The sequence below is a fragment of the Corvus moneduloides genome, chromosome 1 (genome assembly GCF_009650955.1).
Source record: "Corvus moneduloides isolate bCorMon1 chromosome 1, bCorMon1.pri, whole genome shotgun sequence".
Taxonomy (NCBI): domain Eukaryota; kingdom Metazoa; phylum Chordata; class Aves; order Passeriformes; family Corvidae; genus Corvus; species Corvus moneduloides.
The window spans coordinates 60,701,351-60,727,192 of NC_045476.1; the positions used below are offsets into that span (position 1 = coordinate 60,701,351).

General features: G+C 41.8%; 1 protein-coding gene across 1 annotated transcript; it reads left to right on the plus strand.

The window, feature by feature from the left end:
• Positions 1–7,555: 7,555 nt before the first annotated feature.
• On the plus strand, positions 7,556–17,718 carry PDK4 (pyruvate dehydrogenase kinase 4). Its single transcript, XM_032111715.1, has 11 exons — positions 7,556–7,809; positions 8,692–8,833; positions 9,854–9,925; positions 10,431–10,615; positions 11,045–11,134; positions 11,675–11,752; positions 12,387–12,463; positions 12,964–13,062; positions 13,362–13,472; positions 14,177–14,290; positions 15,229–17,718. Exons 1-11 carry the CDS (start codon positions 7,662–7,664, stop codon positions 15,358–15,360), a joined length of 1,248 nt encoding a protein of 415 aa, XP_031967606.1. The 5' UTR covers positions 7,556–7,661; the 3' UTR covers positions 15,361–17,718.
• Positions 17,719–25,842: the final 8,124 nt, after the last annotated feature.

Consider the following 25,842-nt stretch of genomic DNA (forward strand, 5'->3'; position numbering starts at 1 on the left):
AGTACAATATTAAAAACTTTTCTCCAGGAATGGTTAAATAGAGATACCTTTTTTACTTCAAAGAGAAAATTTTAGGAGTCAAAATGCTCTGTTCTCTTTGAGTGCCTTCAGATGGAAATTTATCCCCTGTTTTCAACAGCAGAGTTCGATTCAGCAGGTAGGTCAGACCTAGCACCTAATTTCTCAAGGTGCTATGGGTTCATAACTCTAACTGAAATCCCTCAGACCTGCAAGGTCTTGCAGCCTTTATTAAGCAGCCAGAAGTGCTCACACAAAACTACAGACTGCTTCTCAAAATGCAGTCCAACACTTTCTGAGTCTTTCTCATTCCTTTCTCATGGAAAGGGCAAACACCATATCCATTTACTGTATTTCACATAAAGAAGGAAAATGTAATGAAGGTTTGACTGAGGGAAATGTGATAGAAATGTCTTTATTTGTTTAATTTTACTAAATCTCTGATTTTTTTCTCCAAGGCCTTGAAAAAGGTAATTTTCAGCAAAAATTACATCTTAACTAGGGTTCTTGGCATTGATTTGATTTGACTTCTTTTAAATGAAATGCTTAGAATTTAAAAACTGTTTCCATACATGAGAGGTGATAAGCGTGTACATCATTTGATGTACATGCTGTAAGCCCAAAATACCAATAAAAATAAAAACAGATACACTTGTTTACTTCAGCATGGCAACACACCCAAGCAATATCCGTTTCAGCATCTTACTCCATTGCTTCTTTGATAACACTCTTATCTCTCTTTCTTAAACTTCAGCATATAGGGAGTTGCAAATAAGGAACTGGTTTCCAGGATTCCATGTAGCATATGTGGAACAAAAAGCAGAAGGAAAACTGATTCTCCAGCACCCAAACCAGGGGAAAGCACTGCCCTCCCTTCTCAGCAGTTGCTGAAAGCTAGCAAGGGCTCTTGTGGTGATCACAAAGCTTTTTCTTGTCTAGAGTATCTTCTGGTTGTTTACATTTACCTTGGATTTATTTCTTGATCTGAATATTAAAATTTCAAAACATTTCTCCAGTACTGTTGAAACAGAGAATAAGAAGCTTGTATTTCTTTCTGGGAATGATGAAATGCCCAAACATTCAACCTTACTTAAACATGTACTCATAATGAGTATCCACAAAATAGAACGCTCAACAATTCTCACTTCAACAGTACTTGTATGAGTGTGCAAGAAGAAATTATGCTGCTTCTTATCTGGTGTAAATGGAGATCTTACACATTTTTAGTGAATCTGGTTTTGTGCAGTGCAAATATGCTTGTTAATAACATATTATTTTCAAACTAAATTTGTAATTCAATTGGTCTCACAACAGACAAAGATATTATTTCACAGACTGTATACTCCTGTGAGTATGTTAAAATACTTTCTTTAAAAGGTGTTTTTTTGAAACCAGTACCTGCAAACTTATTGCTGGTTATTTGTACCCAGGTATTATGTCCCAGATAACAGGGAATCAGGACTTGTATTTGCACATATTTTTAACTCTTAATCTTCTTTTTTTTTTATATCTAGGTGTCTTTTCCCATATAGAAACTAACTGAAATGTATATTCATGAATGCCTGCATATAAATGTAACCACCACAGTAAATTTAGAATATTGGTGTCATTTCAGTAAATGAAAAGAAGAAATATTAAATTAATGTGAGTTTTTATGTCACTTTAGGTAGACAGAAATCTTGGAAATCAAGTACCACCATAGCTCTGATGATTTTGTTTTTCATTTCAGTGTCTATTAGATAAGCACTACATTGAAAACGGAATTTGAAAAGACCAAAGTGGATGGAGTAATAAATAATATTAAAAGAATTACAAGAAAACATACTTAATGTTGTGTAGCAAAATTGTGGATTTTGTCAAATATACCACAAGATTGAAACAGTAACACAGTAAATGGAGAGAGGGAGAGCATCCCTGTTTAGACTGTTCTTAATGTTCCAGCAATGTTGCACTGGTGATTTACCCATAATTAGACACCTGTTAGTCATGACACAAAAATATTTTGCATTTCTCGGACCCAAAGGCAAAGCATTTTAATTGTGCAGTGCAACATTTTTTATAGTACTGGCTCTTTATCAGGACTATTTTAATACACAAGCTACGTTTTCATATTTAACTGCAGTTATCACATCTTAGCCTGTGGCTATACATTTCATCAAATAAGAAAACTCCCATGCACCTACTGTGTAGCTATCTCCCATAGAGTATGTTATGGAAATTCAGTCTTTATGAGAGCAACTGATTAGTATCTCTGAACTCACACTTCAGCGATAATAGTCAGGGTGTTGCAAACAAAAAACAAACTTCCCTTGGGTAATCCAAAGCACTAAGGAGAAGCAGCATTCCAGAGATACCATGAGACTTTTGAAAGAGTGGCCAGGTAACACCCTAGAGAGCCCTTTTCTAGATGATGTCTTGGCTTACTATTTCCTAGACTAAACTTCTCAATCAAGTTCATATGATTTGGACACTAAAAGAAAATAAACCCTTTCATATCTGATGAAGGAAATGCTGAGAGGGAACAACTGGAAATGCTTTCTAAGATCAGCCTCAGACAAAATAACCTGGAGTAACAGTTCAAGGCTCCAGTTTGGAGCAGAAACTCAAGCCACACATCCACTTTACCAATTATCCTGCTACAGTCAACAGTATCAAGTGCATCTGGCAGAAGACTTAGCAAAACCATCTCCTCTTCACCCAGAGTGATCTACTCTGAAGAACAAAAGCAGTATGTGTACCAGTTCAAAGCCCCTGACCCATGGAAGGGTTACAGGTGAAGGTAGAACTCCTTCTTCTCTGGGTGAGGTGTTTCCTAAAATGTGTAATCCAGAACTTTTGAGATAATCCTGTTACACTAACCGCATTCCCATATTCCTACAGAAAAATATAACTGTTCAGATGAAACATATTTAGACCTTAAAAGATGTATTCTTTTGGTACCATTAACTTTTTCTCTGACTTTCCACAAGGTGTCCACTTTTCCCCAGGTGATCTTCTCCAGAGCAGGGCTGTTCACAGTAAAGGCAGCCATGGCCCAAAGTGGCAGCTGTCCTGATGACACCTTTCCTCTTTATTTTCCTCTGCACCTGCAGCTCTCATGGAGCATGTCACATGCTCTTCCACAAGAACTGCTACGGTATTCAGCTGAGGCTGGAAAAAGACATTATTTTGTGTTTAGCTATGTACTTCAGATCAGTGCCAGCCCACCCTGAAAGTCTACCTTTATTTCCTCTGCAATGGTGTAGTACTTGGCTGAAGATTACTATTCCCCTACTTAGTAAGCAGCCTCCTGAATTGTGACAAGCATTTCAAGATAAACACTTTTGAGTCCTACTTTTATCACAGTTTGAGTCTTAGCTTTATATCCTGAATGGTACAGCTACACTCCAAAACAGTTTTTTCTCTTTCTGCTCTCTCTACTCTCCCAGTTTCAACACCCACAGTTAATCTCGTGCAAGCCTCTAGCTATTTTCTGGAAAAGCAATTTTGAAACCAGCAATCCAGTCTCATTTTCCATGATTTTAAAGGAGTTAACAGATAATTTCAGACATGGGTAACAAAGGCAGGGACTGAGGAAAAAGGGTGTCTCCTGTTCAGGGCTGCCGAGTTGCCATGTTTACAGCTCCAAGCATGCTGCTGACCGGCCACAGCTCCACCTGTAAAATGATCCAGCTACCGTACTCTTGACTTTTGCCAAGTTATGACCAGCTGGGGGAGACTGTGAAAGTGCTGGAGCAGCTGCAGAACCTTTCCCTCACTGAACTACTGAAGAGGCACGCCAGCTTATTTGTGTGCTTCTCCACAACCTTTCACCTACTTTGGCTGTTTTGGCTGCACCGGGAGCCCCCAGCAGCTTGACAGCTCATAAGGCAGCAGCATTGGGTGACAGAAAGATGAGAACGGGAAGATATGACCCTTGTTTGTAATGCTATTTCTGTATTTTTTTTCCATGTAAAGTGCCACATAAATATTTAGAAAACAAATGTATTAGTAGGTTAAAGTATCAATCCAGTTCCATAAATGCAGAACCATCTGCAGGCAGAGGGTGAGCAATTTGCCCTTGGTACTGCTGGAAATTTCATGAAGAGCTAAGAATGTGACTCACGCTCTTGTCACCAGACTATTGCTTCCACTTACATTCAAAACTTCCTAGTGCTACCATTAATTTCCACCCAGACTTACTGCTCCTCCTGGATTATCATTTACCCTTCCTTACAAAAGCAGGATTAGAAGTTGCCTTTGTCCCTAGCAGAGAATGTTAGTCTGGTTCCATAAGGGAAAAAACTTTGATAATGTTGCCTGTTCACCTGTTTGCCAAACCTCCTAAGCATTTTAACCAAATTTGAATAGATAATCAACTCCCTACAAACTTTGTACAAACTAGGAGGTGGTTTAGGAAGGAGAGATTAAAATTTTGCTCCACACTGAATAAAAGGGAGGGGAAACTGAGCCAGACTCATTCTACTTGAGAGCAGCAACCACACCAGTAGTCATCCCACGTATTCTGGCTGGTCAGGAGAGGGCACTCATCCCAGCACATCCTATTGGGTCTCCAGCACTTGTTGGGTTAGGAAAAAAACCTTAAATTTTTGTCCCCACAAAGAAAAAGGTAGGGCAAAAGCAACCATGATACCTTCTACTGGACATCAGCAACATGGTCAGTCATGACACATGCTGGCTGATCAGGAACACAGCTCTGATCTAAGTACAGCATGTAGTGTCTCCAGCAGGGGTGAGGACATAAGAAACATGAGGCGAGAGACAGCTGATTGCAATGGAGAGCTATTAGGACACAAATGGACAGAAATCCAGGCTTCATTCATTCCACTCTTCTGGACCCATCTGTTGTGGAAAAAGCAGAATGTTAACACAGCTCCATTTCCTTAAGCATAGTCAGCAAAACATTACTGTGACCAAGCAACTGCAAGCATTGTTACCACCTCTTCAAAACTTGCCCCAGGGCAGTTCAGAAGAGGAAAGTTAAAGTATCTAAGCAGCAGAAATGAGACCCCCTCTGATGAATACTGCAGTTCAGAATTTGGCACTGTCCTTCACAGTCAAAATATTGTTCTTTGACACCTGCACTTAAAACTGTCACGTGTTTCAGAAGGAGGGTGAAATGGTGGTTTGGAGAGGAAGTAAAGTGAGAACACTGCTAAAGACAGGATAAACGGAGGCATTCTTTGAACTGGTTACAATTTTCACAGCCTAGTTCACCTGCAGCTTGGCTGATCATGAATCCTCATATATTGTTACATTTGTGCCTGAAGCTTAGCTATCTTGCTCAACATTCAGGACATCCATAACAATTATTTCACAATTATATAGTTTATATATGCAAGAATGATAATTTATATTGTTCAGAATCTCCTGTAAAATATAACCATCATACAATGAGCGAGAAGCAAATCTGAATTATGAAGGAGACACGCTTCTTTTAGAAGCTCATCTGAATAATAAAACACTGTTCTTGTGCTGCTGATGCATAAAATTCTTGTAGAAGTTTGTTTTGATTTGAAAAACATCCAGGTTTTGAATTACTGGAGCTTTGCCCTTTTAACAAATGGGGAAAGCAACACACTTCCTGTATTTCCTGCAACTTCAATTTTACCTTTGTTCAGAGCTAAACTGAATATGTAAGAGATTTTTTCATACCTTACTGCATATAACTACCAGGAAAACAATGAAAAAACAAGTTGTTGTAAAGAAAAATGAATGCAAACAACAGAAATTATTCTTAGTAGACATTCTCCCTATTCAGAACAGGGTGTGTAAAATGACTACTCACATAGGATAATCAAGTTACTTGTATTAAGCAGGCTCAGCACACCAACAGATTAAACGAAGTATCTCATAGGAATAGAAATAGTGACCTTATAAACTGGAATAACTGCCTAGTGCAGAGAACTTTCTTGACCCAGATTTTATTGCAAAGTGTTAATTTTGAGGTTCCTGCTTGTCACCAATTAGTAGCTTCAGGAAGAAAATGGAACAAAACAAAACCTATCCTATACATGTTTCATGGTTTAAACAAATTTGTATGATATTTTCACTTCCGTGAGTCAACTGCAACTTGCAGGCAAACCAACTTGAAACAGTCAAAAGACAATCCCAAATTCCTAAATTTTTAACTTCTAGCAAGAACAGGAAAAATCAAAGTGATTACATTTGCTGCTATTAGAGGTCTACATTTTGCTTCATTTCAAATTTCATACACCAACATTCAATCACTGTGGTAAACCAGAATATAACTGATGGAAAAATAACAGAGTAACTCTCTCAATAAAATAAAACAGGGAGCAATAAAATAATAAAACATACAGTACAGTGGGAGTAGAACCATAAACAGGGATAACAGATATAATGACTAAATGAGATGAAGTTTAAAAAACAGTCTAATGACAAGCTAAAGTATTCTTCTCTGTCCATTAAACTAAGTGCAAGCATTTCTTGTTAGGAATGTTATCTTCCTTCCCTTGAAAAAGTTTACATGTTTGTGTGTGCAAATATATGCATATAAAATTAGACTGGGGAGTTGTATGCAAATATTAGGGCACCATTATTTTGTATTATTTTACTGCCACATGCTCCTGCTGTTACAGACCAAGTCTTCAGATGTCAGAAAGCCCTCTGCTGACATTAACTCCATTCTTCAATGCATTATGCAAACCCTGCCCTCAGTGAAGTGGACTCGGCATGTTGGGAAAAGGCCAGGCAGCACTGGAATTCCAAGCTCCTTCTCCAGCAAAGAGGAAAGGTGGCTTTTCCCTGATCGACTGTGACAATGGAAGATGAGCTGTCCCTGAGAGCACTGGATCAGCTCCTTCTTAGGTCAGCTCTAGTGACAGTAAATAAAGGCCACATGCCGATCTGGGGCCAGTGCGTCACCAGCACAGCTGTCTTCGGGTATCTGGTCACTACCAACCAAGGTCACAGCCATGGCCTACATGCAGGCACCCTCACCCCTGCAGCTGGGATCTCATTTTGCTCCTTTTGCATTCCATGCAGCCTCTGCGCCGACCCTGGAGTTACCCTATCAGTTCGAGCACCACCAGCACCCCCGGTACGAGTGCGAAGACACAGCTTCGCCCGGACGCCATCGCGCCCCTCACGCCGTGTCAGCGCTCCCCGCTCGCCCGGGCCCGCTCCCCCCGCAGCCCGGGCGCCCACTGGGCGTCTGTGCACAGCCTGTGCACGGCCCGCACACGGCCGGACCCCCCCGCAGCCCGTGAGGGGCGGGAGCAACGCGGCGCCTCGGAGCTGCGCACGACCACCCCGCCGGCCTCGCCCGGCCCCTGCCCGGTACACAAGGTCACCGCGGGCGGTGCAGGAGCAGCACCCGCCGCTCCGTGTGCCCTAGCCCCGCAGCTGTCCCCCGGCCCGACACCCCTGACACTTCGCCGTGCCGCTGGCGAGCCGCCCGCTGGCCCAGGCCTCCGGGCAAGGGGAACCCCGCCAGCGCTGTCACGAGGCGCCCGGCGGGGCGCGGCCTGCCGGAGCCCCGCCCCGCTGCGATTGTAAATAGAGGCGCCACGTGAAGCCGCCCGTCACAGGCGAGGGGATAGCGACAGTCCCGGAGCCACCGGATCACCCGCTCACCCACCCGATCGCTTACGTGCCACGCACCCGCCGCCCCGGGAGCGATGAAGGCCGCCCGGATAACCCTGCGCAGCGCCGCCCCACTGGCAGGGGCCAGTGCCGGCAGCAGCAGCGGCCGGTTGCCGCAGGAGGTGGAGCAGTTTTCCCGCTTCTCCCCGTCCCCGCTCTCCATCAAGCAGTTGCTGGACTTTGGTGAGAGTGAGGAGGAACAGGAGGAGGTCGGGGCCGGGGGACAGCCCAAGCCCGGGGCTCGGAGGCTCGTTTCTCCGTGGAGGGGCGAGCCCGGGGGCTGCCGCGGAAGGGGGTGCGGGAGCGGTGCTGTGCCGGACAGAGGAGGCGGCGATCCCCGCCCCGACGGGTCCGCGCTCGGCCAGCGCTGAAGTCGCTGCTGACCCCCGGCTCGGCTGCCCAGCGCCAGGGCGGAGGAGGGGAGCTGCCCCTGCCTGGTATGCCCAGCCCCGCTGGGAATCTGCCGATCCCGGGGTGGTGGCGGCGGCGGGGAGGTCGCCTCGGGTGGGCACCCCCGGCCGCAGTTACCCCCCGGCCAGGTGCCAGGCGCTGGAGACGTCTGAGTGCCGTCATCAGAGCTGAAGATGCGCTACAGCGCTGTTTCGGCGGTGTTCGTAGGGTGCGAGCTCTGAGAGGTCCGTGGGCTGCGGGGCGTGTTCGCGCTCCGCGCACACCGGGGCGGGAGGAGCCATCAGGCGGAGTGAACGCGCTGTTCCCTGATCCCATTAGCGCTTTGGCAGCTCTGGCGGCCGTGCGCGCATGATGCTGCCAGACGTCACCCCGAAGAACCTCCTGTTTACAGAGGCTGGAGTACTTCTTAGGAGATTGCAATTAAGTCTCATGCTAAGTGGGAACTGTACAAGTATCCCGTCCAAGAGCACGCTGTGTCTTACTGTCATGTAAACAGCGTTCAGCACAAACATATATGTACACTTAGATGACCTGGCCAGTAAAAGCCTCATGATTGCAGACGGATAGAGTCCTGAAGTTCGTGGAAAGTCAGCAATCTGTAGTTACACCTTGAAACTTTCTTAAACAAAAACTTTATTTTGGATTTATTCATAGGCTCGACTAATGGATGTGAGAGAACTTCTTTCTCATTTCTGCGACAAGAGCTTCCTGTGAGGTTTGCAAACATCCTGAAAGAAATCGATCTTCTTCCTGATAAATTACTAGGCACTCCATCAGTAAAATTAGTAAAAAGCTGGTGAGTATGAACTGCATGAATTCAGCATGCAAATTAACATAGCTTTGAGAACTTTATTGTTACAGACTTTTTTGAACAGTAGAAAGCATAACAAAATACAGTAGAAATGCAGTTCCTTCCTCAAAGCTGAATTGCGAGCTGTTACACACTGTCCTTTTCTAGCACACTAAAATTAAATTGAAAACCAATATGGTTATATTGTCATCTTTAAATTAGTGTGTTTGGGGGGTAGTTTACAGTTTGAAATAGCTAATAGAGCAAATCTCACTTTTTACTCTTCAAGAAGGGGGAAAAGAAAACATTTTCCCCATAGCATTACAGACCCTTAGACCCAAACGAAATGGGAAAGTAGGCTATGTACCTGTTTTGATCTGTCACTGATGCAGTTACTAACAGAGCTTCTGTTCCAAAGTATATTGCCTCGTGCAACGAGTGTTTGAAATTCAATTAACATAATCTCTGCAGTTGATACAGTGGTTGAATCTGATTTAACCTTGTTTACTGGCACAGTTGCAGCATTTGCCAGGATGGCTGACATAAAGAGTAGAAGTATTAGAGTGAGATCTAGAAACTGTTCTTAATATAGCCAACAGTTGTGTCTTTGCCATATGCGTCAAGACTGTCAGGTGTTAGTGCAAGAGGCTTAGCTTCTGCCAATGCTGATCAGATTTGGAAAAATTTTGCTTAAGTGTCTTACTGATTGTCATTGTCATTTGGATCTTCTTTTGAAATACTCTGTGCTTGAGAGTTATAAGGGGATCCTACATACCTTAAGCGAGGGTTTAGATTCCTCTTTGGTGGCAGGCACAAAAAAAGACTTAAAACTTCTGGGGTTCAGGCAGTCGAGAAGTGTTAATCTGTCATCCCATTGCTGCTTGTAACTTTGATATTTCAGAGATACTTAAAACTCCTAGCTGAGTTGTTAGGACTAATGATGTGCACAAGACAAAGTATTTTTCAAGTTGATAAATTAATAAAAATCAATTAATAGCATCTATTTCTTGTGTTCTTTTTCAATAGGTACATCCAAAGCCTAAAGGAGCTGGTTGAGTTCAATCAGAAAAGCCCAGATGACCAAAAAGTCTTATCTGAGTAAGCTTTTAATTTGTTTTTTGGAACTTTTTAGTTCACATTCTACTTTTCACAATATATTTACTTTAGACTGACAGCCATCATGAGCTGAATTTGATAATCTAGCAGAAGAGCTGAACATAGAACAAGCTGGTCTGTTGTCCCTTGAACTGTCATGACAGAGAAATACTAAAAAAAATTATCTGTGAAGTCACATCTCTGCTTCTTTCCAAGATGTCGGCTTGGGATCTTTTTCCCTTTCTTACATTTTCCTCTGCTCAAATAAATGATTAAACGGGCAGTGAATTTGATATGGCTCATTATACCTTCTGTTTTAAAAATGCCAAACTCTTCTGGGTTAGGTTAGTGAGGAATTACTTTTAAAAGAGTGAAAGAAACAGACTGTATTTTAACAGGCTGTTAAGCACTTAGCTGTGCTGGTGCTGGATTAAATAATTACATTATACAAAGCTTGCATCTGTGTAATCTGAGAATAATGTTCTAAAAAGATCTCTTTTTGACCTAGCTTTATAGATACTCTAATTAGAGTCCGAAACAGACATCATGATGTGGTTCCTACAATGGCGCAAGGAATAATTGAATACAAAGACACTTTTAAAGCAGATCCTGTCACCAATCATAACATCCAGTATTTTTTGGATCGTTTTTACATGAGCCGTATTTCCACCCGGATGCTAATGAACCAACACAGTAAGTAGAAATTTTTGCTTGAGAAAAAACTTAAACCTAATGAGTAACATGTTAATATCAGCACTTCTGAAAACTGATGGAGAACTGCTTCACATGATTTTGTGTGACACTGAAAAGTTAGAAATGGAAACTATCACTTAAGAGAGTAATGGAAAAACTTGTTTTCTAGACTACAAAATAATTGAAGTAACTCTTTTGTGGAATATGTAGGGATATCATCAATGTCTGAAAAACCTTTAGATGTGAACTACAGAGAAGCCAACATAGTTTGCTGACATTATATAGCATTTTAACTCATAAAAGGCATAAACAACGTTCAATATTTTATGTGATTATATGTTGTGATTTCACTGTATTAGTCTCAATTTTTAGGCTTTTACATAATACAGTATTTGTGATTAAATACTGTATTGTTCTCATCTCAAACAGCTCTTCTTTTTGATGATAAGTCTGGCTCGGGGCACCCAAGGCACATTGGAAGTATTGATCCTTGCTGTGATGTTGCTGAAGTAGTGAATGGTGCGTATTCTCAGAGCTTTAATGTTTGTCTTCCTGATCAGTATCTATATCTGATTGCAAGCAGTTTGGGTACCAACTTGTGTTGTAGAGGATGCTGACTGGCTTTAATTGAAATAGCTGAAAGCAGTCTTACCAAAGCACGAGCTTTTAGAGGCCGGAATTTAAAATACAAAGTAGCAGCAAAAAACCATGTTGGAGTAAGTCCTAGCAAGTGACAGATGAGGTAGGAGTTGAAGTTGTCTGAGGTGTTGAGATTGGTTTTACCTAGAGGTAGATAACAGATGCATCAGTTCCGTACAATTATCAGAGTGTACAAAGATTTGCTCATGCTGCTATAATTGCCCCTTGTTCTCAATTTATAGTGCACACAGTGGATGCAAAGTTATCATTCCCTTGACACACATTCCCTTGTCTATGTCTTAGACTCTCTAACACCTTAGCAGCTATGCAGTTAAAAGCTGTATTCTGCCATGCATTAAAATTAATTTCTACATTGCTTGATATTATACTTTATATCATTTATTTAAATAATTATTTCAGATGCTTATGAAAGTTCCAAGATGTTGTGTGACCAGTATTACTTAACATCTCCAGAACTGAAACTTACTCAAGTGAATGGTAAGATGAGAGCTTCCTATTGATAGCCAAACTGCTGCTTTTACTGACTCAAAAGGCTCCCAGTTCTGTAACCTTAATGCACATACTAGTCAATCTGACTTGGGCTAGTTCCTCTTCATTTTCTATTAGAGGCACCTCATTTAACCTCCTGTGTTAGAACTCAAATGTCAATGTATCTTAAACACTAAATTTTTGAGGTACCATTTATGAATTTGAGAAAAGTCAGACAAACCTGGACTTAAAGTAACATGAGAAGTTGCTACAGAGGACCTCTGTATCTGGGGTGAGGAAGTGAGGCTGCTGAAATGCTGGGTCTGGTCTGAGCTGCCTGCATGTGTCTGATGTCAGCAGTCTGCTTAATTATTAAAATCCTTTATTTATAAAGGGGAATTAACACTTGATTTTTTTACTTCCTTCTTTGAAAAGAAGCTGTTACTAAGCAAGTGGCAATTGCAATCTAAACACTGTTACAAATGCATAAAGCTGTTTGCCAATTTTGGAGGGAGGAAAACCAAAAATTAAACTTGACTTATTTTTTTGTTTGTTTTGGCAACTTACTCATTGTAAAATTTGGATACAATATAGAAAAATGTCATCACCCTTTTAAATCTTTTGTATTTTTCCTTTCCTCTAGGAAAAGCTCCAGGAGAACCAATTACCATTGTATATGTTCCATCTCATCTTTTTCACATGCTTTTTGAGCTCTTTAAGGTATGTCAGTGTAAACTGAGAGAGTTAAGTGGGCTGTGGGGTGGTGACCACCACTAGCCTTCTGCTTTTAGAGATTACATCTGCAGATTTGCCCTGGTGCCTTTTCTGTGGATTGGACAGTGTGTTTAGGAGTAGTGAATGGGCTGAACTTCAGTGCTGCCAGCATGAGATGCAGAAATCTGGCAGCTTTTAGCAACTGCTGAACTTTGCTCTTCTCCAGAAACCTGTTGACTTTAAGGGAGTTATGTTATTTAATTTACAGTGCCTGAGTTATGTTGGGCAAGAAGTTGTAATCTTTCACTCAGAAGAGTCTTGGCTATGCTTAGATACTTCTAGGTGTGAGACCTCCTCTGTTCCCATTATGCCAAAATGCTAGGTGTGTCCCTTGGAAACTAGGCACTGATAGGAATAGAGGGTAATTTTGCCTCTATGTACAACGAGTGTGGTTTGAAGTGCATGGATTCAACAATCTCTGATCATGGTAACCTTCTTTTCCACAGAATTCAATGAGAGCAACTGTTGAATTCCAAGAAAACAGTCCTACCCTTTCTCCGATTGAAGTGACAGTTGTTCTAGGGAAAGAAGACCTGGCAATCAAGGTATTTTACTGGCCTACTACAATATGGACTTAATGTAATCTTTGTTATTATACATGCTTAGCTGATTCTATTAAAAGATCTTCTGGCCTCTGAGAAAAGATCAAAGATACTGTGTATGAGCACATGAGCATTCTCGATGATACGAGCCTCCACGTAGCACAATTATCTAATTGGAAAATAATATGCTGCAAAACAAATGTTTGCATTTATGACTGTTGGAAAGGTGTGTTCAAATAGCAGCATTTTAAATACCATTCTTAGTGCATGCTAGTTGTTAACTTCATTCTCTCTTAAATCAGATCTCAGACCGAGGAGGTGGTGTTCCAGTAAGGAAAATTGAGCAGCTGTTTAGCTACATGTATTCCACCGCCCCAAGGCCAAATATGGATGATGGTCGAAATACCCCTCTTGTAAGATACTTTCAATACTTCTGTTGCAATTAGGTTGTTGTAAGTGTTGCTGTGTTAATAATGAAGCACTGTGTCCACCCTGCTGCTTTGTGGGATGTGCAAAGATTACCGAGCCCCATAAATATGAATTTACACTTTCTGAAACAAAGTTTTGATATTTAGCTTAGTGGACAAAAATATGCTTTTAAAGGGAAAAACAAAGAAGAGCATTGCAACCTGAATCTAACCCCCCTTTTTTTTTTTCTTCTTACATTCCAATGACACTAATTTACTTTGTCTTCACTCTCCACTCAGTCCTTAAACTTACTGTAAATCACACTGTCTTTCTGGAGGCAAGCACAACTAGAACAGGCTTTTAGACTGTTATTAATCTCCCAGTAGCAAGCTCCTTTTACTAATCAAGCTGTACTAGCAAAAACAAGGGAGGGAAAAATACTGAAATGTAATATGTAAAAGTGGGACATGAATATAGACCCTTCCACTTCCATGGAGATCTTTTTTCTTGTGGTTTTGGGTTTTTTAATGGTCAGTTTCAGCATTCTCTATGAAACAGAGTAGAGATTTATGTTTTCTTCTACCAGAAGAGGAAGTGCAAAGGATTTTTTAACAGCTTAAAAATCTCTGAAGACTTTCCAGATATTTAACTTTAAGCCATAAGAGCTAGTAAAAAAATTAATTAATTTTATATTGTACTTTATTTTTAGGCTGGCTTTGGGTATGGCTTGCCAATTTCTCGTCTGTATGCTAAATACTTTCAAGGAGATCTAAATCTTTACTCCATATGTGGCTATGGAACAGATGCTATCATCTACTTGAAGGTATGTATTTAAATTTAGTTAAATAAGAGATAACTACCATTAATGCAGTGGGTTTACTCATTACCATTTTAAGGTAAACAAATTCTCTGCTCATGAGTAGCTCTTGTTTTTTCTTGAGAAGTTACAGATTTAGTAACTGGTATTAAAAAAGTCACTTGGCTTTAACTAGTTTACTTGAAAAACTACTAGTGAGAGCCTTGTTGGTTTTCAGCTTGTTTTAAGATGTTATCTCCTTGTTCATGGAATACAAAGTACTTGAAGAGAGTGCAGTAAAGGTGTGAGCAACAGATCTAGTTTGTTTACTCTGAAAACTAGAAAATCCATGTAAACTAAATCCTTAAGGAGTCAAGGTGCTATTCAACATCTGCCTTATAGCAAGCTGTGGGATTCAGATACCAGTAATTTTGAACACTGGGCATATAACATGCACTGCTGTTTCTGTAAGAAACCTGCAAACAGCACTACATATTCTTTTCTACTTTCTGCACTTAATCATGGGAAAAACTTGCTTTGAATTTCTTTTGCTAAACTGAAAACACTGAAGCACAATCAGAGCAGAAGTACAAAGGGAAGAGACAGTTCAGCTACATATATATATAACATTTCTATTAAAACTTTTTCTCTGGAATTTTGCAAATGAAGGTCCTTTTCCATGCATTCCTGGACTATCTTGAAATCATGTTAGAGGGTACTGCTTAAGGCCTATTAAAAATGCATAAATAGGATGTGATGTTACTGCATTTGTCCTGCCAAATTATCCAAAGCAGTCGTAGATACTGAAGCACCTAAACTACTGCATCTATTGTAGAAACACTTGTGTGAATAACTTCATTTTGTAGTGTCACTGGCTTAACACTTTAGGCATACTGAATGAATTTTTGCTAAGTGGCATTATTGAGAGAAAGAAACCAAGTAACTTGTTCCTTCTTGACTTTTAGGCCTTATCAACAGAATCAGTAGAAAAACTCCCAGTTTTTAACAAATCAGCTTCCAAGCATTACCAGGCTACCTCAGAAGCAGATGACTGGTGTGTCCCAAAGAATGTGGCAAAACAGAGTGCAGCTTTCTGAAGAGAAGTTGGTATCCAGACACCCAAAGGGATCAAGCTGGCTTCAAGAGCAGCGTCTGGAAGTACTAATCTACCTCCAAACAAGCAAGTTTCAGAACTGGCAGAGGAGAAAGAAGATAAGAATATTATAAACCTAGGCTGTATGTGCTGGATCTGAAACCTTGCTGTGGACTTCAGGATGAGGAAAGTAGGAGCACATATGTCTTTAAAGAAGAGCTGTGTATAGAGGAAAATCAGGCCATTTTTTACTATGATCAAAGACTTGGTGTGGTAGAGGTGTGCAATTTTCAAATCCTGTTTAATGCTTGAATTCTGAATACTGATAAACATGAGTTATGTTGATGCATATTTTTCTGTTAGAATAGTTATCAGCAGTTTATCTTATTACAGAACTTCTCAGGTAGATAGATAACATCTGTACTTTAAAGCTGTATTTATAACATTTGGAAAAGATTCACTTAACATGGCAGTCTTGTAGCAAGATGCAAACAGCATTCAAATACAGCCTGACTGGAAGAGAGGGAGCCCTGGGAGGTATGGAGAAAGTGTTTTCCCTATATAAAGAAGTCCCATTTAAAGAAAAAAGGTATTCCAGGAATAATTCTTCTGCGATGCCTTGCCCTGTGAGTCATGTTGCTAGATACTTTATGTTAAGCTGTTCATGGGAAATCAGCCAAGTAAGGCTTCTATGCATAAGGTAATGAAGAAGAAAATCAGGATATTTTTAAAAGCTACTGGAAAGAAATGGAAATATAAACAGCTCTAATGTTAGGGTACATCTAGCCTACATCCCTGTATTCTGGAGAATGTGTGCCAAGTAAGTCAGTTAAGATTTTCCAAGAACTGAAGTCAGACGTGCAAGTTGAACAGAAAGGTTTTGGTGATGTGTATTGTATAAGCATGTTGTGAAAAACAGCATGTTTAAAGCACAGTCTTGTGGTTTGTTTCTGTTGTGCTGTTAGGAGGTTAGTGGCTCAGTACACTAAACCAAAATCTGCCAATTGTATTTTCCAAATTTGTATCAGACCACAGCAGCTCAAAGAGGTACATGGGGAATCTGTAATCTGAAAGCTGTGGTGAGCACTGAAGGTCTGTTGGAAAGGTTTTCAGGAGTGGTGTTGGAACTATAAAAATTTATTCTAAGAACTGTTCATTACAATGGAAATGGCTTAGGAAATGTTTCAAAATATAAGCAGCACTGAAAACTACAGAACAGCTTTTATGAACAGAAAAGTAGGGGGAATTCCCACAGGAACAGAGCCAGTGGGAGAGAGTTGTTCCAAAAATATTCCATTCTCAATAAGCTTCTTCCTTGCCCATCTTTGTGTGTTTTCACTTTTGTAAGCAAGGTAAACTTAACAGATGCTAGACTGTTGGACATTGCCAAGCTGGCCAGTCAGAAGTTCATCAGGGCTGTATAATATTACTTGAATTTTTTACCTAATTATCATATTATCTTACATGATCCTGTGCAAGAAGTTGCAAATACAGCAAACCATCCTGCTCAGTATGATAGTTTTCTATTAGAGATTTCTGTTTGTTGGATGGAAAATCACTTCATATTCCACTGTGAATCTAAAATGGTTTTTAATAGGAAACTACCTTTGTGTCCTAGAAGTCCTGTTGAGCTTTATTTCTCATTGAAAATAAAATAGAATTTTGATATGCCTTGTTTATTTTAAAAAATAATTTTAGATGTATTAATGATAACTGCTGAGTATGATGACTTTAGTACTGCATCTGGGCTGTTTTTATCCTGGTGAATGAGATGCAGTCACCAAAGGTCACCAGATCATGCATCTGGGCTCAGCTCAGTGAATGAAATGACTAATAAAAAGGAAATATCTTTGTCTAGAATGTACAGGTGTGAAAAAGCTGGTCTCACTGTCATAAAATAATTGAGTATTTGTTGATTTTTGTATTGAATACAAGGTCACAAACACATACCTAGGTAGTCATTATTGTCAAGCAAACACAATTTATACCTTTCTGCCTGCACCCAGTAATGCTTGAACCTGAGTTGTGATCTGATGGTACATCTGTAACACAGCTGCAGCTGCTCCAGTTAGAGCTGTAATTTCTGTTTCAAAGCAGCTGAGGATGGGTGATGGAAAAATGTTTGTGATGCTGCTTGCAGAGAGAAGCTGTGGAATATTCATGATGCAGGCAGAGGTTTTGTAGCACTTAAGGAATCCACTTGAAATCTCTGTAGTATTACAAACTATGTCTATCTACCTAGATAATACAGCACCTTTTCCAGCACTCACTGACTTTATTCTGGAAGTAGAGCTGTAGTTTTAAGTCTTTTACTTGGATATAGATGTTGAAATAGTTTTATAATAAAATCTTTTAAATGGTTGTCTGTATCTTTGGTTTTTTAAGAAGTCTAGTGCAAGCAAGGGCTTTTTATTTTAAGCCTTATCAAATGGAGTTGAGAAAACAACACTCACACCGTGTCAGGTACAGCAGGAGGAAGAAACACTAGAAGAATTATCTGCTTATGCTTAATGTTGCATTGGTTGAGAGGTTACATAGTACCTAAAATCAGTGCATTAGCTTATGCAGCTCCTTGCTCTTTATAATTAGGACAGTATTCATTTTGAGATGAGAATTGGGAATCTTCCATCAGAGTATGCTTTATGCTCTAAAATAGTTGTCTTTTGTTCAGTTTTAAAGAAAATGAAAATGGACTAAGAAAAAAAGATGTCCTTCACTGGGTCTATATCTAACAAAAAGGTTTTCCACAGACTAAATGGATGCCTGTCTTTCAGCTCTGAAGCAATGGGACAGCTGGCTTTTCATACCTGGTGTGTAAGAAAATGGTAGTAATCCTCTGGATCAGATGGCGTCATGATCCAACAGTCCTGTACAACGGGTGTTTTCGCAGACTTGTGTTTGCCTGGGGCCATCCTGCATCTCCCTTAATTTTAAGTAGAGAGTAACTGTAAAAATACATGTAGATACTTTTCTTGAAAGAGGAAAGGTGAAAACCAGCTGTGTCTGGCAGCAAGCCTACAAGTGACAGCGTTGTGTACTGAATTTACCCTCCTTAGCAGTGTGGGTTTCACCTTCCTAAGGGTTTTTACTTGTAATGCCAGGGAAGCAGATCACATGGCATCCCTTTTTTGTATTTTGCAGTTACAGAAATGTACCACTCTGACATATACCAATATGCCAGGTGTGTTTGGAGAAACAACCCAGAACTTAAGTACACCAGGGACTTCATTAACCAATACAGAAAACAAAAGGAAATCAACAACACAAACACCCATTGTGTTTTCCCATCATTTTAACTGTCCTGTAGTCTCTATAGACAGGACTTGCATGTCAGGTTTTTCCAAGCAGAAATACACATACATGCATTCTATACCTTGCCCGTGGCAGGCTTGAGAGCAGGGATGCTGAAGTGCAGCAGGGTAGACCCAAGCTGCTGTCTGTGCAGCCCCCTGTTGAGCACATGGCCCCAGCAGATCCAGGTCTCTCTGCAGCATGCTGTGCACAGACCATCAGTCCCAGCCAAGCTCCCACAGTCTGGCAGACAAAAGGTGGGTCTTTTTTCCTTCCCCTGCACAAGCCCAGTGGGTAAGAGAGGCCATGCACCAGCTCCTGGTCGCAGTGTGGGGCTGGCTTGCTGCTGGCACGTCAGGGGGGCACTGACATCAGCACGTTTACCCACGGCTGAAGAGTGTTCTGGTTTCACAGGAGATAAGCAGGTGTTGCACTTTCGCCCATTGTCCCCTGATCAGGACCTTACACAGCCAGCTTCCTGGTGTCAACAGAAACCACACCAAAGCACCCTGTGTTTTCTCTTCCAGACCATTAGCTAAAAAGTGTACACTGATTACTGGTTAGTGTTACTTGTGCCTTGGGCACACATCCAGATAAATCTCCCTGGAGCCTTGATACAGAGTTGTTCATTATCATCATTTCTTACCCTATCCCTTAACCAAGTTTTTAAATCTACCAGACTTTGCCCTTAACATGCAATAATGTCCTTCCCAAAGCAGTATTACAAAACAAGCTTTGCTACCTTTGATAAGAAACACTACTGGACTGGAAAAACTGTTGGGTGTTTTTCTCCTTATAGTAGCAATGACAACTTGAGAGGATCAGGTATAACACCCAAGAATATTCTGCCCTGATGTTCTTTAGCAGTTTTAGCAAATGGAAGGTAGGACATGGCAGTTTTTGATCCCTCAGCTCAGGTAATTTTTGGGGGTGGGGATGGTGAAGAAGAAGGGGCACACTCCTCTGTTAACATCTTTGAGTTTGTATTTCCCAAGAACTGACAACGCAATTTTTAATGTCTGTGTCCTGACCCTGTATTACAGGCCCTAAGGTGGCTTTGCACATCTGTGCTGTCGTGCACATTCAAGACAGAATGACTGACTTAGTACCTGGCTAGATGCTGCTACTCCTCACAGTCAGCAAAGAGAAAGGACATGTTGGTAGGCAGCTTCAGTCAGTCCTGCTTCTCTTCACTCCACTCACAGGGAGGAAATGGCATAAATACCCATGGGCAGTCTTACTTCTTCCCTGCAATCTCGAATGTTGGGTGTCAAAGCTGGAGCACAGTCCTGGGTCTTCAGAATATCCTGAGAACTCTTAATAATGTAAGATTTTTATATAAACAGAAAAATATGTATGGGGTATCAGGAGCTGCTCCTCATCAACTCTTCTCAATATCCCTTCTGCAGCTATGAAAGAAAATCAAAGCAGAGTGCAACAAATTGGCCCATGTAGAATTAGCACAGATTTCCCTGTGTCACTCTCTTGCTTTGCAGTTCCTAAAAGGAAGGGGAAGGAAAGGAAAGGATCTCTCTGATTTCCTGCTGTGTGAGGGGCACAGCCTCGAGGAATGAGACTCACTGCCTTTCCTGGAGTCATGTCCAGTTTAAAATCCAGACAGAAGTGTGATGCAGGAAACACAGCAAGAGGAGTGACAATCAATCCCACTATCTTGAGCTGCCAAATGTTCTCTTGGCAGGTGACAGAGAGTTTCTAGTTTAGAACAGGCATGCTTTAAGTTACATTAATGTGGTACAGCCCTGTCTGCAAGGCTGAAATAAGAAAATCAAGTAATGTTTTCATTACCGTTATAGGTTGGGCTTTCTGTACTTTGTCACATCACTGGACTGGGCCTGAAAGCTGAGAACCTTGGCATGGGATTCGGCACACCAAGTACTACACCTTATCATGGCACTGTGTACATGTCTCTGTGTGTGTGCCAAGGTGTGAGTTAGATATCTCAGCTGCCTCTCATGGCCAGTGTCAGTTTATCCAGAGGACTCCAGAAAGCTTCTTCAAAACACTTACTTCTGGTGCTGGAATAGTGATCCAGTGTCCATTGGCAGAGTTCAGCTGACTCTAATGGGACCCCAGACACTGGGGGTGCCTCTAGGCACCTGTGTCTAGATGGCTTCAGCTGTGAGCTGGCTCTCAGCTCGTTCAGTTACCAAAAAATAGACACCCGGTCCTATATGAGGAAGGCTGGAGTATTCTTCCTGTCTCTCATCTGTCACTCTGGAAGACAGAGATCTTCCACAAGTCCTTTATCATGCCTGCCAGTCCCATGCAAATACCTTGTATGGACACTCCTGGCTTTCTAAAGTAGCAGTGAATATTTATGTTTAGGTAAATGACTCAAGTCCTCTTACTAGCTCTGCATGGTTGTGGGAAACTGGAAATAACAGAGCTCAAAATTATATCACTGCTGTGTCATTGCTGGCCAGGGTGGATATATAATGGAAAATCCCAGACAATATTTATTCTGCAGCAAATGCCAGTGGGATAGTGCAGATAAGCTGGCTGCTGGCACAAACTGTGTGAGCCTGGAGCTGCCTCTGTGCAGCTTGTCATCATTGACATTGCTGATCTGTCTGGGTTTGGGACTGGTCCTAGTGCCACATGATTGCAGGAGACAGCATGAGGCTCATCACTCTGCACCCCACAGGCAGCAGTGCTGTCAGACAGCTCTGAGCCATGCCTACCACTCTTGGGACAACCAAATACCAATTGCTGAGCAGACCTTTTACAGAAACTTAGGAGCTAACTGTAGCTGATGCTGATTGTTAGGTGCCATGAGGCATACTGAGAAATCAGATGCATTGTAAGCTCCTTTCTGTAGTGTTTATTCCTTAGAATGGTTTTCTCTTCCTAGCAGCTTTACTGCCCACAACACTCTGGGCTGATTTTTAACAAATTAACTGGGAAATAGATTTGAATACCTGCCAGGGCTGCTTGTCATCTCCTCCAATCACTGTGGCATGCAGCAGAGGTAGTAACATGCATTGCAAAGCCTATTGGTGACCCAGAGTCACTCCCCTGCTTACAAAGGGTATTACAGGTGGAATTCAACCTTCACACAGGGATGGATCAGGTGGTTTGGACTACTCTCAGTGTTTCTAGATATGTGTCATTGCCTCAGAGACCGCAGGAAGCTGTTTGCTCAGGCATAAAACTATGTTTGTGTTGACACAGAAGCACTTGTTTCTGCTTAGTTAGGGGCTGTTATAAAACCTTCTGATCTCACAACTTTCCGTTGTTTCTAATCAGCTTTGCCTCCAGTTTTACATAAATACACAACGAAGAAATCTTCATTTTCAAGCTCTGGCCAGGGACACCTGAACTTTTCATTATTCATGTTATTCATGGAGATGCCCAGAAGTCTTCTTCTGGTACAAATTCCTTCATGTGCTTCTCCCCCATGGCCTCACCCTCTTGTTCCTGTGTTCTTCCTACTCTGGCTACTGATGCCTGGCTCTGCATGCTCTGAGCCTATCTTCTGCCAAAGGATGGGAACAGTCCTTTGGAGACATGTCACACTTCCAAAAGCTTTTGATGATTTTTCAAGGCCATTGGATGATCAATTCACTTGAGGGAAAAAAAATTGTAACACCTTCTGCATATTCCCAGGCTTCTGTCCTTTGAATGATAACGTTCATGTAAGAACAGCTGAAACAATGGCAAAATTATTCACGGGAGTGTCATAAATTGATGCAGACAGACCTTGGAAATTATATTACAATACTGAGGGCTTCCTGAAAGAGATGTTACCATCCTTCTTCAATGAATTGTTCTTGCCTTTTCCTTTGCAGCAGAACGATATTCCTCACCTCTGAGTATTGATCTTTAGGGAGATGCTGTGTCTTAACTTTAAGTCTGAACTATAATAGTCAAACAAGGCAGAGAAGAACTGGAGATCTTCCCAATTCTTCCCAGGAATAAACATATCCACTGCCTTAAGAAATGAGAGTTTTGGAGGGAAAAGGTCTACCCTTAACAGGGGGCTGTTTCAGAAGAGGGCGGTTTCTTTTCATATGAGCAGAAGAAGATTCCAGCAAAATTGTTGACAATGAAAGGGTAAAATAAATATTTTTCAGCATTTCTTTAAAGTATATTTACACTGGAAAGCTTGGGGGTTTTAAATACTGTAAACATTTCTAGAAGAATAACAGTATATTGCTGTAAATCATGGTAAACCTTCACTTATGGAAGTATTTTTTTATAATAGATTCAGAAGCAGTTATTCAGTTGTTCTTATTTTAATAGCGTATGAGTATGGAATACAGAATATAGGTGATGGATCAATGAGTTGTCTGTAAGCCTGTCTGAGAACTGCTGATGTAATTTACTGTTCTTTTCTGTAATGTTTCTAACATATGCTAACTCTTTTCCAACCAATAAAAGACTGTAATATAATGTGGGAACAACATATTAAACAATGTAAATGATAGATATTAGAGTAGTAATAATTCATTTTTAGACTTCACGCCATGTCTGCTGAAATGTGTGACAAGATTCCTGTTGACACCAGTGACTTGTGGACAAAGCCAAAGGGCTTTAAGCTGTTGATCTGTAAAGTGACACATACACCCCTAAAGGTCTCTAGAAAACATGAAGCAAATTAATTTTTAACTCCTTCAGAGCACAAGACCAGACAAGAGATGGGCCTTATTGTGTTACCCACCATGAGTTCTGCAAGATGACACTCATTGTGTGGGAGGAATTTAAAATCAAGAGCCATACCTAGGAGAGGAAGAGAAGTATATGACTGACATTTAGACCTTCAAGATATGTTGAATAGAAATGTGTATATGCACATATGGCCTATTTAAATGCACTGAACTGGCTGACAGCTCTTGCTTCAGCCCATCCTCCTTACTTATAGCAGTACAACCGTGGAGAAGCTTGAGATCCAAACACCCCACACTAGAGGGAAGTCAGCTCTCAGCCTTTCTGTTCAAGCCAGGTGAGATGAAAAGCCCAGGTCCGTGCTGCAGGAGTCTGGGTGCAGAGACACCATTGTGTCTGAGGTATAAGCATGTCCCTGTTCCACAAAGTGGGCAGCTTGTCCTTGCATCCCTGGCCACCAAGAGCCCCACTGAGATAAAGGGTTTTTGCCCCTGCCTGGAGACAGAAGGACAGAACTCTTTAACAGTACATGACAGTGACTGGCCACAGCTTGTGCTCATTTCACACAGCTGAGGCTTTTTAAAAAGAGGATTAAGAGTGTACAAACCCCAAACAATGTGAGGGTCTGCTTCAATACGGCTGGAAGATTATTCCAGCTGTTTGGGGCCGGGAGCCTAAAAAAGTGAAGCTTGCCTCCCATAGTTAGTTGAGCTCCAGACACTTGGACATGAACAGCTTGGTTTAAACAGAGGGCAGACTAGTAGCTAGTGCTAAATAAAAGAATACAAAACAGCCCTGTAAATAAGAAGTGAACAATTATAAACCTTAAAAATACCCTTCAGGAAACACATGGCTGCTGTTCTGCTGCTAGCTGCTGGATCTTTTGTTCTACTTACAGCTTTCCATCCTTTTATTTTCTTGATTTTTTTTCTTATGAGGACAAACCCTGGCTGCAGATACAGCACAGCCTGCTCCGGCCGGGAGTGGAGGCCACAGGAAGCAGTGCTGCCTCTGGCCCCTGTTCTGGCAGCCTCCTGAGCCAAAGGCAGGGAACCCAGGGGGACAGTATGTTCCCTGCTGGCTGCACTGGAAGCTTCAAAACATGTTTATGTCGAGTCAGCAATAACTGCCCAAACCGGTCATGCACTGTTCTCTCTCCAGGCTGCTGGGAGGAGCTGCGTCAAAGTCCAAGCCCACATTTAAGTCTGTTGCAGGCACTGCCTGCCCAGAGTCCCTCACCCGCCACTTCACCAATGCACCCAGGTCACCTGAAAGTGAAGGGCAGACAGGGCTGCCTCTCTGCCCCTCTCCCTCCTCTCCATGTTGGCAAGGGCAGCCCTCCCTGTGCTCGAGCAAGTTCCAGCAACCGGGCAGAACTGAGCGCCATTTGATATCAAACCCTCCCACACTCGCAGCACAGCCAGGCAACAGCAGATAGTGTGTCCTGGTCAGCTGAAAAATGAGTCCTCTTCCTTGATCTTTTACAGGCAGGATGCGCCCCATCAAAGGCTTAAAGGGACACCAAGTGCATAACTCAAGTACATCTCTAAAGCACAGAGGTGCTGTGTGGGGGGCCCTGCAAGAGGGGACCGTGACAGCCATAGCACAGCATGTCAAGTACTTGGTGGAGTTTCAATCAGCTGGAAAGAAAAGCAGGAGAGAATTGGGTTACGGAGACCTCTGGCATCCAGCTCTCCACAGCTGTGTCAGGGTCTCTTGGATGCCTCCATTCAGGCTTGCTAATGCCACCTGTCTACCTGGGATGGGGTTGTATGTGCTTCTTTGTTAAGGTTCCCTGACGTGCAGGAGAAAATGTTTGGGTTTGCCTTAAACTTGCAGTCACTGCAGTGGAAAACTGCTCTCCACAGAAGGGCTTCAGCCCACACTGGTGGCTTGTGAGTCCTTGGTACCAGGGACAGGCCTTTGGGTGTGCCTGAGGGGGAAGAGCACACGGGAACATTGTGACCAAAAGAAGTCTTCTGTTCATAATAACACCGTCAGCTTCAAGTACAAGTCATAGTTTGCAGCCCTCAAAATGCGGATTTGCTTTGTTAAGTAAACAATGTTTAATCCTCTTGTCTAACATTAGATTTCTTTTTTTGTTTTTCTAATTTGCTGTTGAACTTTACCTCCAAATGTGCATGGCAACTCTCCCAGGTTTATTGAGACACTTAGTATTCACCATGTGAAAATCTATAGTATCAGTTCTAATGCCAGTTCTCCCCTTTCTCAGTTTTTCTTCCCAACACCGTGTAAATAGGCTGAGCTCCTACCTCTCCCCTGCACAGCTCCCTGCCACATCTGCCCATTTCCATCCACCAGGCTGAACTGTTTGGGCCAGGGAAGAGTGCAACCGCTGCTCCAGCAGCACAAAAAGAAACTGCCAGAGATAAATGGCTTTATGAACAGAGGCTTTGCTGATAGACCTCAGATCTTTAGAGCATCCTGGTGTTAGAAGCCAAGATCACTGGTTCGTATTTCCTCCCACACCACTGGAGGATGCAGAATTTGATTTCATAGTAAGCTGGCAGAACAAGGAGTCTCTGCCATGTTTCTGATTACAGGGTAG

Coding starts and splice junctions, on each gene's coding strand:
- PDK4 (XM_032111715.1), top strand. CDS start 7,662: ATGAAGGCCGCCCGGATAACCCTGCGCAGCGCCGCCCCACTGGCAGGG. Junction 8,834..9,853: donor GTAAAATTAGTAAAAAGCTG/GTGAGTATGAAC, acceptor CTTTTTCAATAG/GTACATCCAAAGCCTAAAGG. Junction 10,616..11,044: donor GATGCTAATGAACCAACACA/GTAAGTAGAAAT, acceptor CATCTCAAACAG/CTCTTCTTTTTGATGATAAG.